Genomic DNA, 16,346 nt, shown 5'->3' with positions numbered 1-16,346 from the left:
AATGTCAAAGAAATAAAAAAACTTTAACTATATTTTTAAAGGAAAACAATACACAATCTATTGAAATGTATGATAACTTCATGTTTATTTGATGAAATTTAACACGAATTTTGTTATTGATTATAGGATATAATTGTTTTACGTTATATAATCATAAATGTATATATATATATATATAGGCAAGTGCTCAATTACAAACCAATATTAGAAAACAAACTACAAACCAATAAGAGCCACATGTTTAATCCCTTTCTCTCTCTTTCATGTGCATTATGTATTATTTTCCCCTTCGTTTTTTATTTGACTTTTCCCGTTAATCAGTTAATTTTTTTTAAAAAATAATTTTATCATATTTTTCTTCATCTCCCACTCATCGATTTGCATAGTATATTTGTTATATTTTGACGAGAAATCAGTATTTAAGTTTAACTGAATCACTAAGCTGAAATCAATACTATTTCAGGGTCCAGTAAATTTTAGTGATTCTCGTAGGCATAATTACTAATTTATCGCCGAAATATATCAAATATGGTATTCATGCTGATTGTTGGAGGATGTAGGAAAATACAGTGAAGTTAGATTTTAAAAAGAATTCACCAATTAACGGGAAAAATTCAATTAAAAATAGAGGAAATAAGGTGGAGTTGTGTGTGGGATGGTGTAGTTTATAGTTTGTATTTTAATTTAGTTTGTATTGGAGTAAGACTCTCTCTCTCTATATATATATATATATGGGGCCCTATGCACAGCCGTAGTTGGATAGGGACCCCTCACAACCAACAAATCAGGACCGTTAAAGCGGTAAACGAAAGGCTGGGATCCGCTACTGCTGCTATGTTTCATTGCGGCGACCGTAATGAAACATTGCGGCAATGGCCCACATACCCAATTTCCCTTTTTGCCCTTTTTCTATATTAATTCATTTATCAATGCTTTTTTATCTACATAAATATTAATTTAATAAGATATTATTCTTAATATTTCTGATTAAAGATTGTATATTATAAAATAGTATTTTGAAAATACTATAAAATATTTTTATAATATTATTAAATATTATATTTAATATTTAATATTTTAAAAGTATTGAAACATTAAACTGAAATTAATATATTCAAATATTTAATAATAAATATTAAAATAATAAATGAAAATATTTTGATATTTAAATATTTTAATTATTCAATATTTTTAATAATAAATGAAAATATTTGAATATTTGAAAATATTAATAATGTTAAATATTATATCAAATATCAAATAAACATGAATATACCACCGCAATGTTTCATTACGGAGGCCGCAATGCTTCATTGTGGTAGTCGTTTTACACACATACACGCAGAAACTAACCTAAAACTCAAAACATAACAGAGGCGATCATTCTTTAACCGTACAAAATTACTTTAAGAAACTGCTCAGATTTTAAAGAAACACCTTTTAATTGTCACCCACAGAAGATCTGCAGATTTTTCAGGTACTGTGTGGTTTTTTCAAGAATACCCATGTTTTAATTTGTTGATTAATTTGATTTTTAGTGATGTATATGCTTTTTTCTTAGGTTTTCTTGATATTATTTGTAAAAAATTGGATTTTTACTGGGTTTGCATGTTGATTTGCCTTGAGTGTGAAATTGGGATCTGTGAATTTGATAATCAGGTTTGTATTAGTGTTTTTAGGTCTTTTTAGTGTAATTTTGTTAATTTTTAATATGAATTTGTGTTCTTGGGTTTGTGTATGTAGATATGTATTTAAGTATTGCAATATTGATGTTTAAAGATTGAAACTTTATGTGTGTGGTACATGTTTTAAAGGTCAAATTGAGATTGTTCTTTCTCTTTTGTTATTGCTTGCGAGCCCTGAAAACTCTTCTCTTCCGAGATTTTACAGTTGAGAATCCTAAATTTAATGGTTCTCAGATTACATTAGGGCTTGGGAAATTATGCGATTAATTCACTCATTTCTATCTATACTTTGTTTTTTCCTTTTTATCCTGCATCAGTAGGTCCAGTTTGAAGCTTAAGTAAAATGCTAGAAACCATGTTTCAATCACTTAAGGAGTCATTTGAGAAAGTGGTTGCCAAACAAGAAGTCACAGAGGCAAAAGTAGGAGTTTTAGTGGATATCTTGAGCAACACTGTTGCTAGGGCTGGTAGGATAGAAGATGGATTGTCTCAAATGATAAATGTCCAACTAGGACTCTTAGACATCCCTTTCTTACCCCTTATTGCAGAGTTGGTTGAGCCTCCTGTGAGGGAACATGTGATTGAGGAGGTCATTGGGGCTAATGGAGCATCTGATATGGAGACAGACATTGGTGGCACTCAAACTGCTACAAATGGTGGCTTTACAGCCATGAATTAGAAAAGCTTTTGAATCTAATTTTTTTGGAGGAAAAGACTTGGTGGTGTTTAGGTCTTTAGTTGGAGTCTATTTGTGCCTGATTAGAACTGATGTATGCTATTTATGTGTAATTTTCTATTATTGTTTAGTATTTAGAGTTGCTTGTAGTATGTGTATTGACCATATTATCTATTTTTGTGGTCAAGATAGCAATACTATTGCCTCTAGTAATTCTATAGGTTGTGTGCTGGAGACTGTTGGCTGTTGTAGGAGCTGGCTTATTGTATTTCTATTTTCATCTTGTAATGAAATGCATAAGTTTGTTACTCTTCAGTATTTTTGCATAATCTGCACTTGATTTGTAAACATGTATGTGCATATCTGTTCAGTATCTGGTATTGAGTTGTGTATGTTTATATAAGTGAACATATCTGTGCAAATTTCATACGAGTCCATATATATTTGAGTCTCCTGTTTTGATCCATTTGTTGGCTGTTGCTCTGCAAAGTGCTTAATTGCTATTACCCTCATTATGCTCTAATTGCAATATGATTATTTGCTAAAGGAAATTCTCTATAGATTGCTTGTTGACAAGGTTCCCTGTGTTAACTAATGCTTTTATGTGGTTTTGTTGTTAAATAGAGCCTATTCTATTAAACTCTTTGATGCTTATCTTTTCCATCTAATTAAGCCGAGGCCTTAATATAAATGACTTGTTTTTGCTTATGATATAAATGGCATTTTTTTCTTTATTTTTTTTTTTCAACAACTTATGTCTCCTGAAATAGTAACTCTTTTGTGCTGCTATAGTTTGCCATTTGCTAATTAAAGCCTTAATCTCCGGTATGGTTTGATTATATCTGTTGTATAGTTTTCCATTTACTATATATAATTTTTAATATTTTGATTTATTGAGTAAATAACTTGAATAAAAATGAACTAAATGATACTAATTATAATAGTAATTAGGTTTAATTTCCATTATTTAGTAAATAATTTGAATTTAATTGAAAAATATCTCACTTAAGTTTAATTTGATGTAGTTAGTTTTTTCCCTTTGTGTAAATTTAATTTGAATTTGCTATATTTTATATATAATATTTGGATTTATTGAGTGAATAATTTGAATAAAAATGGAAAATATATAATAGTTTTTGTTAATTTTATGTGAATTACGTGCAAAGTAGTACACTTAAAAATTTAGAAAATATGTGTTGTAATCATTTGATTATGTTGAGATGATATTTTTACGCATTTGTTTATTTTCTTTTTCTTAATTACTGTTTGTTTGGAGTTGTACTGATCTGCTTTTTGGTTTAAAATATTGCAGATACTATGGACATGGAGTGTGGAACTCTTGATCTATCCTTGCTGACTACGCAGGACCGCCATATTAGCAGTCTGATCTGGGAGGGCGGGGACAGGAATACCGTAGATGTTAGACAACTGACAGCGAGGATGGGTGAGTGGCATATACTTCTAGATCAGCAGGCTCTGTTGGATGTATATGGTTTTGGGGCGTTCGGCAACCCCCGGGTGGTTCGGCAGAATGACATCAGACTCATTACGGCCTTGATTGAGAGGTGGAGGCCAGAGACTAACACATTCCATCTACCGTGTGGGGAGATGACTATTACTTTGGAGGATGTTTATATGATTCTGGGATTACCGGTTACTGGCCGTTCTTTCACCCACGACGAGTTTGAGCACCCGAAGGCGTGGTTCATGAAAAACTGAGAGGATCCGTCTATGTCAGAGCAGGAGCGTAGGGAGTTTTATAAGGATAGGCTGCATTTTAACCAGTTGAGGAGCCGATACGGGGCGAGAGCTGATACCAGAGATATGGATCCTGCTCAGATTGAGGTGCAGTGCATAGTGCATACACGGGCTTATATGTTATTTATTATTGGAGGCGCGCTTTTCCCTACATCCTCGCGGGACGTGGTGCATCCCCGGTATATACAGCTGCTGATGGAGGAGTCGAAGATTCATGATTATGTATGGGGTTCAGCTGTTTTGGCACACTTGTACAGGTCACTGACTTTGTCGGCTGATAGGTCTGTTCACACCTTTAACAGGTGTAGTCTGCTATTGATGTTGTGGGCTTACGAGAGATTTGCACCCGGGAGGCCAGAGATTGCGCCTCAACAGGAGATTCGGTGGTCGAGGGCGTGTGCGTGGGCCGAGCCAGTGAAGGTTAGTAGAGTAAACCCCCACCACCATACACGTAAATACCGGGGTGATTTGGACAGTTTACAGCTATATTGGGTGATATGGCAGCCGTATGCCAGACTTTACGAGAGAGAGGCTGATCCTGATGATGTTGATGCTACTCATTTTCCGGTGTACCGTCATATGGCTCTTGGTCGTATCCCGCTAGTGGCATTTGAGATCATTGAGTACCAGTATTCTGATAGGGTACTGAGACAGTTTGGGATGTGCCAGCATATACCGGATGATCCGTTTGACCACGCTGTTCTGAGGTTGGAGAGACAGTCTTCTTTTCAGCGGCCTCACCGTCTTACTATGCATAGCCGTATGTTGCCGAGTGGGAGAGTTATGTGGCTACGGGCGGGCCGGAGATTGTTAAGGGCAGGTTTGTATCTCTCGCCGAGTATATGCAGTGGTATAGACGGGTAAGTAAGATGAGGATCGCTCGTTGTGTACCCCCTGAGGGCGATATCATACAACCCCATGAATGGTACCCTCAACAGATGATGGGTGATGCGGTATGGTATTCTTTACTTGTTTCCAATTGCAATCTTTACCTGTTTTCCTATAACTACTTGTAAAATGGATTAAAAATGAAAACAAGGACTTATTTAGGTTAATTATCCGTGAATTATCATTAATTCCCTATAACTACTTGTAAATGGATTAAAAATGAAAATAAGGACTTATTTAGGTTAATTTCCAGTGAATTATCATTAATTCCCTATAACTACTTGTAAATGGATTAAAAATGAAAATAAGGACTTATTTAGGTTAATTTCCTGTGAATTATCATTAATTCCCTATAACTACTTATAAAATGGATTAAAAATGAAAATAAGGACTTATTTAGGTTAATTTTCCGTGAATTATCATTAATTCCTTATAACTACTTATAAATGGATTAAAAATGAAAATAAGGACTTATTTAAGTTAATTTCCCGTGAATTATCATTAATTCCCTATAACTACTTGTAAATGGATTAAAAATGAAAATAAGGACTTATTTAGGTTAATTTCCTGTGAATTATCATTAATTCCCTATAACTACTTGTAAATGGATTAAAAATGAAAATAAGGACTTATTTAGGTTAATTTTCTGTGAATTATCATTAATTCCCTATAACTACTTGAAAATGGATTAAAAATGAAAATAAGGACTTATTTAGGTTAATTTCCCGTGAATTATCATTAATTCCCTATAACTACTTGTAAATGGATTAAAAATGAAAATAATGACTTATTTAGGTTAATTTCCCGTGAATTATCATTAATTCCCTATAACTACTTGTAAATGGATTAAAAATGAAAATAAGGACTTATTTAGGTTAATTTCCTGTGAATTATCATTAATTCCCTATAACTACTTGTAAATGGATTAAAAATGAAAATAAGGACTTATTTAGGTTAATTTCCCGTGAATTATCATTAATTCCCTATAACTACTTGTAAATGGATTACAAATGAAAATAAGGACTTATTTAGGTTAATTTCCCGTGAATTATCATTAATTCTCTATAACTACTTGTAAAATGGATAAAAAATGAAAATAAGGACTTATTTACAGTTTTTACTTATTTATTTATTTGTAGTTAGAGAGTACTATAAAGATGACATATATGATCCACATGTGCGGCCCTCCTAGCTGGTTCTATGATGTCATTCCCGATTTTCTTGCACATTATGATCGGGTAATGACTGATTGGAAGGGTCTTGGATACAGTAGGCCCGCTTTCGTCAGATCGAAAGATATTTAGTAGCCTCATGTTGAGCGTCATCCTCCTATTGGAGATGCACGTGAGGTAGACATTCATGATACAATTCCTAGTACCTCACAACAGACATCGCCCCTATCTCTCAGAAGTGTCCTCGTGAGGTACTAATGGCTATCATTCACGAACTTGTGATCTTTTAAATTTCGTTTATTGAATATGTAAATGACTTGTGTGTCTTTAATTTACATTAATGGCAGGATGAGACTGGTGGTCCTGAGGAGGATACCGTAGTACTTGTCCCCCCTAAACGTCCACGTGAGGTATAAATTTCTAACAAAAACTTTTATTTCATGCATCGTAGAACTTCAATTAATATGTCTGTGTCGGCTGTAATTGCAGGAGGTTCAGCCTACCCATGCTCATACACATGTATCTATTCCCCCTCAGGTACACATATTTTATAAATATTGTCCTCATGTGCACTTACACATTTTCAGCTTCCTGTGTTGAATAATGTTTATATATTGGCTTGTAATTGCAGGTTGAGGTTCAATCTACTGGTGATGTTCCACCCGCCACTGCTCCTACACCTGTATCCATTGCCTCTCAGGTACAAATCTTTGACAAATATTGTCAACCTATGCACTTACACATTTTCATTAATCCTGTGTTGAATATGTTTATGTATCGGCTTCTAATTGCAGGTTGAGGTTCAGTCTCCTGCTGATGTTCCAGCCACCACTGCTCCGACACCTGTATCCATTCCCTCTCAGGTATAAATCTTTGACAAATATTGTCGAGCACTTACACATTTTCAGCTTCCTGTGTTGAATATATTTATGTATCAGCTTTTAATTGCAGGTTGAGGTTCAGTCTGTTGATGTTGTTCCGACCACCCCTACTCCCATAGCTGTATCCATTCCCCCTCATGTACAAATATTTAACAAATATTGTCATTCTATGCACCTACACATTTTTAGCTTCATGTGTTGAATATGTTTATGTATCGGCTTATAATTGCAGGTTGAGGTTCAGTCTACTGATGCTGTTCCAGCCACCCCTGCTCCCACAGCTGTATCCATTCCCCCTCAGGTACAAATCTTTAACAAATATTTCCATTCTATGCACCTACACATTTTTAGCTTCGTGTGTTGAATATGTTTATGTATCGGCTTCTAATTGTAGGTTGATTATACTACTCCAGTACTGTTCCACAGATCTATGACATTTCAAACTATTCCACTAAAGGTATTATATGTTCCCTACTATGTCAACTAAATGGGATTAAAATGGATTAATTCCCTACAACTAGTTATAAATGGATTAAAAGTGAAAATAATGACATTTTTAGGTTAATTTCCCGTGAAATATCATCAATTTCATACAACTAGTTTTAAAATGGACTAATAATGAAAATAATGACTTTTTTAGGTTCATTTCCCGTAAATTATCATATAATTCCCTACAACTAGTTATAAAAGGATTAAAAGTGAAAATAATGATATTTTTAGATTAATTTCCCGTGAAATATCATCAATTTCATACAACTAGTTTTAAAATGGACTAATAATGAAAATAAGGCCTTTTTAGGTTTATTTCCCATGAATTATCATATAATTCCCTACAACTAGTTATAAATGGATTAAAAGTGAAAATAATGACATTTTTAGGTTAATTTCCCGTGAAATATCATCAATTTCATACAACTAGTTTTAAAATGGACTAATAATGAAAATAATGACTTTTTAGGTTCATTTCCCGTGAATTATCATATAATTCCCTACAACTAGTTATAAATGGATTAAACTAAGTGTTAAATGTGTACTTAATTAATTATTTAATTGCAAATGCCTATTACTCCAGAATCTTTAGAGACCTCTTCCTCCCTTGTCACTCCATTTGTACATTTGGGTATGGGTGAGTTTTCTGTTCCTAGTGAGCTACGGGACATGTTTGATGTAATAACTCTTAACTCTTTTTTAAAGTAAATGGCCTTAGATTAACTAGTTCCAAATGTGCTAATTGTGTTTTTGTTTATTTTGTAGATGGACTCGGTTGAAGATTTGGCGGAGGATGCGGTGAAATGAGGTGGTCCTGAGTGGCGTGGTGATATGACAAGGCCACTAAAAAATCGGAAAGTGAGGTGGTTGTATCGGCATTTCTGGAGTTTAGAGGTTGATTACATTTGGCGTGATCACAGTGAGCGGGGCGTTATTTATCCTCTTACATATAGCCAAGTAAAAACTGTGCGACCAGAGTATTGGGTGGATGATGATGTTCTCAATGCCTATGGTGAGCTCTTGAGACTTAGAGAGGATAAACTCTGGGAAAAATGGGAAAAAATTCCCAGAACTGAAAGTTTCAAGCCCAAGCGGTATTTCATTGCTCCAAGCTTTTTCATGGCGATGGCACTTGAGCATTGTCCTAACTTGAAGGTACTCTATATACAAATACCAATGCTCCTACCTGCTTTTCTATAAACAGATATCAATTCTGCTGTATAAATGTTAACCTATTTTTTGACTTGTAATTGTAGGCTTCTCCGAGTACCCTAAAAGGTGATGCCAAGAAGTCAATGGAGAAGTTCTTTAGAGATTATGCTGACAAGGGGGGTAGCTTGCCTCTTCAGTTTTGTGACTTTGCATTTTTCCCCACGTGTGATAACTCTCATTGGTTCTTGTTTGTTGTTAATCTCAACAAAATGAGAGTGCTAAACATTGATCCTATTAGGGACGACAAAGACACACCAGGGAACATCGCTCACCCTTGCCAATATTACATTGTGGTAACTATATCATTCTTTAATTCCCTACCACCAGTTTTAAATAGATTAATAATGAAATAATGACTTGTTAGGTTCATTTCCCGTGAAATATCATTCTTTAATTCCCTACCACTAGTTTTAAATAGATTAATAATGAAATAATGACTTGTTAGGTTCATTTCCCGTTATTTTTTTATCTAAATATGTGTAAAATTTTACAGGAAAAGTTGATCCCATATATGCTCAATTATTTGCATCCATCTCGACTTCCATTGAAATATACGGGGGTTCATGGTCTTGATACGCGACCCAAGCAAGATGGTGGCATTGATTGTGGTGTATATGTCTCCAAGTACATGGCCACTATGCTCAACGGGATCTCTTTGCCATCACCTGTGTGGAACGCTAAAGTTGATGTACAGACTTTTCGCTATCGGACGGCGCACGAGTTATCAAAAGGGGTTGCTAGACACATTTCTGAGTGGGGCATTCGATAAAGAGAGGCGGAACACTAGTTTGTTATTTGATTAGTGACTTGTAGTTACTTTAGTTAGTTGTACATACTTTGCTCGGTTATATTTTATTCAGATTGGTTGTATTTATTTTAGTTGGTTAGATGTATTTATTTTAGTTGATTTGTTTGTAGTTGGCATGTCAAGGCCATTTATTTTTAAGTTTAGTTTAGTTTGTTTTGGTTTTAGTTGGCATGTCAAGGCCTTTTATTTTTAAGTTTAGTTTGGTTTTAGTTTTAGTTGGCATGTCAAGGTCTTTTATTTTTATGTTTAGTTTGGTTTGGTTTTAGTTGGCATGTCAAGGCCATTTATTTTTAAGTTTAGTTTGGTTTGGTTTGAAATTTTACAGGTTTTTGGTTGGATTAAAAATAAATAGGTCATGCCGATTTTTTTATTTTACAGGTTAAGTTTAACTTAAAAACAAAGAGGTCATGCCCATTTTTTATGTTTAGCATTATTGGAATTTGTTAATATGTACTTTGAAATATTAATGAATTTTAATTAAATATTTTCAATGTTGTTAATGTTAGTACTTGTTGCCATTATTAATAATACCAAAAAAAAGAAGTGACTCCAAAAAAAAATTGAAAAAAAGTTAATTTTGAAGATTTTTTTTTCAAAGTTGGGCAGAAAGTTTTCTGTAAAACAAAAAAAGTATTATATAAAAAATAAATCATTTGCAAGTGCAGTGACCAATTAGCAAAATTCTGCAAAACTCTGTTTACCCCCGCAATGATTCATTGCGGCAACCGCAATGTTTCATTACGGGGTAAACTGAGTTTTGCAGATTGGTTACTGCACTTGCAAATGATATATTTTTTATATAATATTTTTTCTGTTTTACAGAAAACTTTCTGCCCAACTTTGGAAAAAAAACTTCAAAAATAACTTTTTTTCAAATTTTTTTTGGAGTCACTTCTTTTTTTTGAATTATTAATAATGCCAACAAGTACTAACATTTACAACATTGAAAATATTTAATTAAAATTTATTAATATTTCAAAGTACATGATAAGAAATTACAATCATTTTTTTCCTTTTTTCCTAATAATCTCGAGGGACAATTTCTTCTATCATGGCCTTCTTTCCCCGCCCCACAAAAACTGCACTTTCGAAATTGTTTATTTGAACTTGACGTCTCGATACCACTTTTGAATCTACCCGCTTTTGGACGTTCTTTTATTTGTGACCGTGGGGGATCTAATAACAGATCATCTTCTTCATCATCACTTTCATAGTCCTCATTTATTTTTCTCTCTCTCTCTCTTCTCCCGGAAAAGACTTAATCACATACTCTTTTTCTCTCTCGATCACGCTCATCAAGTAATTGTACCTCGGAACGGAGCAACTACCAACAACGGACAAACCTTGGAAAGCTTTACACAATCCACTATATCTTGCCGTTTCAGATTCTACAACATTACCAAGCATCTGAGGGGTACACGGTAGAGGTCCCGCAACTTTGTTTCCGTTTATTGTCCACCTCATTATGACAAGATCTGGCGGTATCATCGTATTTTGTTTCTTGTTAAGGTAACGGATTATGTGTCTACAAATCATCGTGGAATGTTCAAATTTTTTACATGTATAAGAATAACTCCCATCGATGGAAACCTTCAAGAAAAAATTCCTTCTATAAATCTCCGACAAGGTGGACTTTCTACCAAATACATCTTTGAAAGATAATCTCCACAACCTTTCATGCTTTCACAACAAAAGATTGACTTTTTTGAAGCTCTTTTTGAAATCGCTTAAACATCTCTTTTGTGTATATCTTGGAGGCATGTATCTCCATTGACGAGTTAGGGAATAGTCTCCTTTCCTTGTACCGGTGTCAAAATCGGCTTGAACCTCCCGTAAATATTATGACTCCAAAGCTTTTTGTGAATTCTCAATGAATTCTTTCAAACCGGTCGACGCTTTCACATACTCATCAAAAAATAAATTCATAGACTCGCTCCTTGAGGTGGTAGTCATATAGGCGGCAAAATGTTGTTTCGTGAAAGCAAAAACCCATTGTCGTCTAATTGCATACATATCATATAGCTAATTGTGATTTTCAAGATCATATTTCTCTTTCAAATCCTCCCACCTACCTTCAAATTCCGTTGGTGACAATGACTTGTAGATATATGCATTAAAATCTGTCTTGAACTCCGAGTATTGAGTATATAAAGTAGATAGTTTCTCGAGAAACTTGCTACTAATATGCCACGTACAATATGTATGGTTGGTGTTAGGCATAACCTCGGCAATGGCATTACTTAAAGCGATGTCTTGATCCGTAATAATGGTAATAGGTGGCTTGTTATCGACCGCTTCCAACCAAGTCTTCAAAACCCATCTATAAGAAGTCTCTTTCTCGTCCCTTACAAGTGCAAATCCAAACAAAATATTTTGGTAGTGGTGATTCACTCCCGTAATTGGAATAAAAGGCATGTCATACCTATTAGTCCGATATGTCGAGTCGAAAGTTACCACATCTCCAAAATTCTTGTACGCGTTAAGCGAATGAGGATCAACCCACACCAAACCCCTAACCCGATTCTCCTCATCCACATCCACTCGGTAGAAAAAATTTCCATCACTTTGTTTTTGCAAGTCTCGTAACAAAACCAATCCACACTCCGCATCACCGGAATAAAAAACCCGTCTTCGAATGTCACATATTACATTTCGTACGTCTTGAGCAAAAAACCAACATTTTCAATACCACTACACGTCTCACTAAGTAAATTCATCACTTTCGGGGTCTCGATACCCGATTTGTTGAATAACTCAATCAAAGATCGGGTAAACGGATCTATGTTGCGTGATCTTTGTATTAATTTTCCTTATCTGATGTAACCATAGCATGATTGTGCTATAGGTTAACCTTGGTTACTTCCCATTTATTTGAGCTTACTTTGTGAGCAACACACATACGAGCACGACAACAAGTTCGAGGAATGACATCTCGAGGTCGTTTCCCTTTAACCCTATCTTCAACTTCCAAGGGTTTTGGGCCCAGTCTTCCACCCTTTCGACATATATACAAACGTGACGATATACCACCATTTCTTGAATGCCTATGACTACTTCAAATAATTATCTTGAACCCTATACTTCGACCATAACCTCGATAAAAACTTTCCGCTTCATCCAACGAATCAAATTTCATACCAACACAAGGAACTACATCATTCATATTTCCAATAAATTTTTTATCATTAATTTTATCATCATCATCGCCATTAAAAGAATCATTACTATCATCGGAATCACCGTAAACATCGTGATTCTTCCAACCGAAACCAACATCATCATCACTATGCATTTTTCCCTTCCCCGGATCATTAACTTTATCTTCAATACTATCAACATCTATTACTTCATCATCATTAAAAAAATTTGTTAGGGCGGAAAACACGCACTAATAATACACGCAAGTATACGCGTTCACAAGTAATATAGAATACTTTCTAGTTCGTTCCCACAGAGACTCAGACTAATTATGTTCAATTACACTCACTCACCAATGTATAATTACTTCTCAATGTCAAGACAATAACACTTAGATTTGATTAACTAATTATTAACTATAATTAACTACGGGAATTAAACACTTAATTGATACTTGAATTAACAATATTAAACAAACATGAGATCATAACTTCATTACTACTTCCTTCAATAGTTATTGTTATTACCCTTAGCATGTAACGGTGATGGCATTAATCGAACAACACGAAACTGATAAAAGCCAACTTTCGTTGTACTAATACCATTCTACCAAACATCCACAATTAAGATAGAAGTTGAATAGGCATCAATTATGTTGAGACCCTATATGTCTACAGAATTTGACAACATAACGATTTAAGCACAAGTTATTCCTTATGATTACACAGGGCAACTAAAATGGTTAGAGTTACCCACTAATCATGTATACACATACATGAACCTATGCTAGCATGGCAAGTTCTAAACCTCAAGATCCACCGTCGTTTCACAAGAGATTAACACCCTATCTTATATGTTCGCGACACACATAAGAAGAATAAGCACAACCAATACTAGAAATCATACAATCATCACACACTAAGGTATTAAACAACTAACTAAAGAATTCCAGAGTAAATCCGTTACGACCCCATGATCACGATTAGCCCATGATTAACTCATCGTCATCATGGGTTCATATGAAAACATGATAATAACACGCGAGAATAACTATAATAAATTACTTATATTAAACCAGAGTACGTCACAAGAGTAAATAGGTTCAAAGTAAAGAAAACTAACATCCACTGTTATAATGAAATAAAGAATCACAAGAAACTATGCTTCCTCTTCGTTGCGATGTGCTAAAACGGTCTTCTTCCTTATCTCCTTGCTCCTCGATTAATACCATGTTAGGTCACACACACTGTAGAGGGGGTAAATACAGTGTAAAATACAATCAAATCGAACTTTAATATCTTAAGTAACAGAAAACAAACTTTATTGAAACAATAAACTCTGTTACAGTATGTAACTGTTACCTCTCAGTGATGAACAAATATCACAAGAGTTGCTAGGGTTACACTGAATAATCTTCTCGAATATGATAACACTTATAGTGTAAACCCTATGTCTGTGTTTATATATTACACAGTTACAAGATAATCGCTAATTGATATGGAATATAATTCTGCTTCCTAAAATATATCAATCAGATATCTTTTCTTCCAAGTATTCCATTCTTCACGGAACTCCTTCTTCATGCATATCTCTTCTTATGTTTATCTCGATCTTCTTTCCTTTAATCAGCTACTATCCTTATCTGATTGTCCTTCAACACTTAAGTTCTGATATCCAACTTCTGATGATTATCTCCTGATAATATAAGTACTGATATCCTTAAGTCATGACTTTCAGTATAAGTACTGATTCCCAGTTAAGTACTGATTTGTCCTGTTAAGTAAGATCTGAAAACTAAACATAAATCATATTAGCCACGACATTATCAAATATATCTAACAATCGCCCCCAACTTGTAAATTAGCATAATATACAAGTTTAACATATATTTGATGATGTCAAAAACATTAAGTACAAATGCATGAGAATTAGACTAGATAGCTACAACTTACAGTCCTTAAAGCTTTACCAATATTTAACTTCTGATAACAACTTCAGTCTGTACAAATATCAGAATTTAAGCAGTTGTAGATCTTCGACTTGGATTCATCTTCTGATCTCTCTGATGTCAGGAGTTGTTCTGAGATAGTTCTTCAACAAACATCTCTCAGCATATCGAAGTTCATCAATCATCCTCCTTTTAGCATCTTTAAGCTCTGCAGTATCTTCACCAATTTGAAAGATTGCAGCCCTGAGATCATTAATCTTTGCTTTTCTTATATCCTGATCCAGTCTGATCAAATAAGCTTTATCAGACTCAAGATTGAATTCCACAGCCCTGTAACCTAGAAAGGTAGTTATAATTTTAGCAGTGTTGGGCTTCATTTCAACTATATCATTCTTGTGATCTCTGTACTTTGGAACACATGTGCTGTTAGATTTAACAGAATAAAGCCTTTTCTGTCTCTGAATCTGATCCTTCAAATAGTTTACAGCAGTTCCTGTCAATCTGTCATCCACTTGAAGTAAGAATAGTACATGCTCCAGTTCTTCAAAATACTTCAATGGAATGGCATTTTGCCTTATATGATAAACCCTACCATCTGTCATGAAGTACAAAAAGATGTGTTCTTTCAAGTAGGTATGGTAAACCATTTGTACAGATTCTAGTTGATTCAATCTCTCAGGAGTTGCTCCAAAACCTGGTTCACTCAAGGAAGTTGGATCATTGGTAGTGTTCTGTATTCTTCTTTCATCAGCACTTCCCAATCCAGTTTTATCTCTTGCTTCCTTTCCAGTAACTACTCTTGCTTCAAAACCACTTGCAGCAGTCTTCAAAGGTTGAGTCTGTTTTGCTTTAGTGAATCCTGGTAGGAGTGTCTTTGGTCTAACTTCTGATATCAAGTTAACTTGAGCTGTGTCCGAGGTTACTTGCTTCTTTGAAATATCAGAACTTACTTTATCTTGACTCTGAACAACTTGAGCCATGTCAGAGGTTGTTTTAAGAACTTTTCTTGAAGTCAGAGCAAGATCATCCTTTTCATCAGTAATTTCTTCATCCTCAGGAGGCACATAAACCTTGATAGGTTCACCAACCTTTTCTTTACCCTTGGATCTTGGATCTATCTGCGGTTGTGATTTAGCCAATGTTGCTTCAGCATTTGTCCTTTCTTTTATCACAATGCCTTTGAGTTTTGGAAGTGGCTTTTTACCAGAAGCTTCAGATTTAGATGTGACTTTTTCTGATTTAAGTCTGGCTTCTTCCTCCATTAAACTCTCCAAGTCCATTCCTGGATTTTCCTGAAGAAATAACTGTCTTGACATTTCCTCATCAAGATCTAAAAGTTCATCAGAACTTATCCTTTTACCAGTAGCAGAACTTATTATTTTCCCAGTATCAGAACTTGTCCTGTGACTTGTGATTTCAGCTTTTCTTGATGTGAAACCTCTACCTTGACTATGACCTCTACCCATTCCAGAGCATCCTTGATCATCCTTTTCATTATCCTTCCCTTTCAGTGTCTTGTCAGTCTTGCATTTGGACTTAATTACTTTCTCCCCCTTTTTGGCATCAGCAGGAAGTGGAAGAGAGACAAGCAATTCCACTGAGGCTTGGATTTCAGTAAGTTGAGATTGCTGAGAAGCTTGATTTGTCAGAATATCATTAATCTGAGCTTGTTATTTCTCTTGAGTCTTCTC

General features: G+C 34.6%; 2 protein-coding genes across 2 annotated transcripts in view; one reads left to right on the top strand and one right to left on the bottom strand.

The window, feature by feature from the left end:
* The first annotated feature begins 6,151 nt into the window (after window positions 1–6,151).
* Window positions 6,152–9,635, top strand: LOC141687427 (putative ubiquitin-like-specific protease 1B). Its single transcript, XM_074492703.1, has 11 exons — window positions 6,152–6,430; window positions 6,527–6,589; window positions 6,669–6,716; window positions 6,811–6,879; window positions 6,974–7,042; window positions 7,131–7,199; window positions 7,293–7,361; window positions 7,455–7,517; window positions 8,315–8,704; window positions 8,806–9,054; window positions 9,255–9,635. The coding sequence occupies exons 9-11, from the start codon at window positions 8,381–8,383 to the stop codon at window positions 9,528–9,530; spliced, it is 849 nt and encodes a 282-aa protein (XP_074348804.1). The 5' UTR covers window positions 6,152–6,430; window positions 6,527–6,589; window positions 6,669–6,716; window positions 6,811–6,879; window positions 6,974–7,042; window positions 7,131–7,199; window positions 7,293–7,361; window positions 7,455–7,517; window positions 8,315–8,380; the 3' UTR covers window positions 9,531–9,635.
* Window positions 9,636–11,591: 1,956 nt separating this feature from the next.
* Window positions 11,592–16,346, bottom strand: part of LOC141686410 (putative disease resistance RPP13-like protein 3) — a 42,780-nt gene continuing 38,025 nt past the window's right edge. The window contains exons 2-3 of the mRNA XM_074491448.1: window positions 12,651–12,898; window positions 11,592–12,229 (exon numbers count right to left, since the gene is read on the bottom strand). Coding sequence (XP_074347549.1) covers window positions 11,592–12,229; window positions 12,651–12,898 — 886 coding nt within the window. The remainder of the gene's footprint in view (window positions 12,230–12,650; window positions 12,899–16,346) is intronic.

Source organism: Apium graveolens, chromosome 9 (assembly GCF_009905375.1).
Source record: "Apium graveolens cultivar Ventura chromosome 9, ASM990537v1, whole genome shotgun sequence".
NCBI lineage: Eukaryota > Viridiplantae > Streptophyta > Magnoliopsida > Apiales > Apiaceae > Apium > Apium graveolens.
This window is presented reverse-complemented; position numbering and strand designations above follow the sequence as displayed.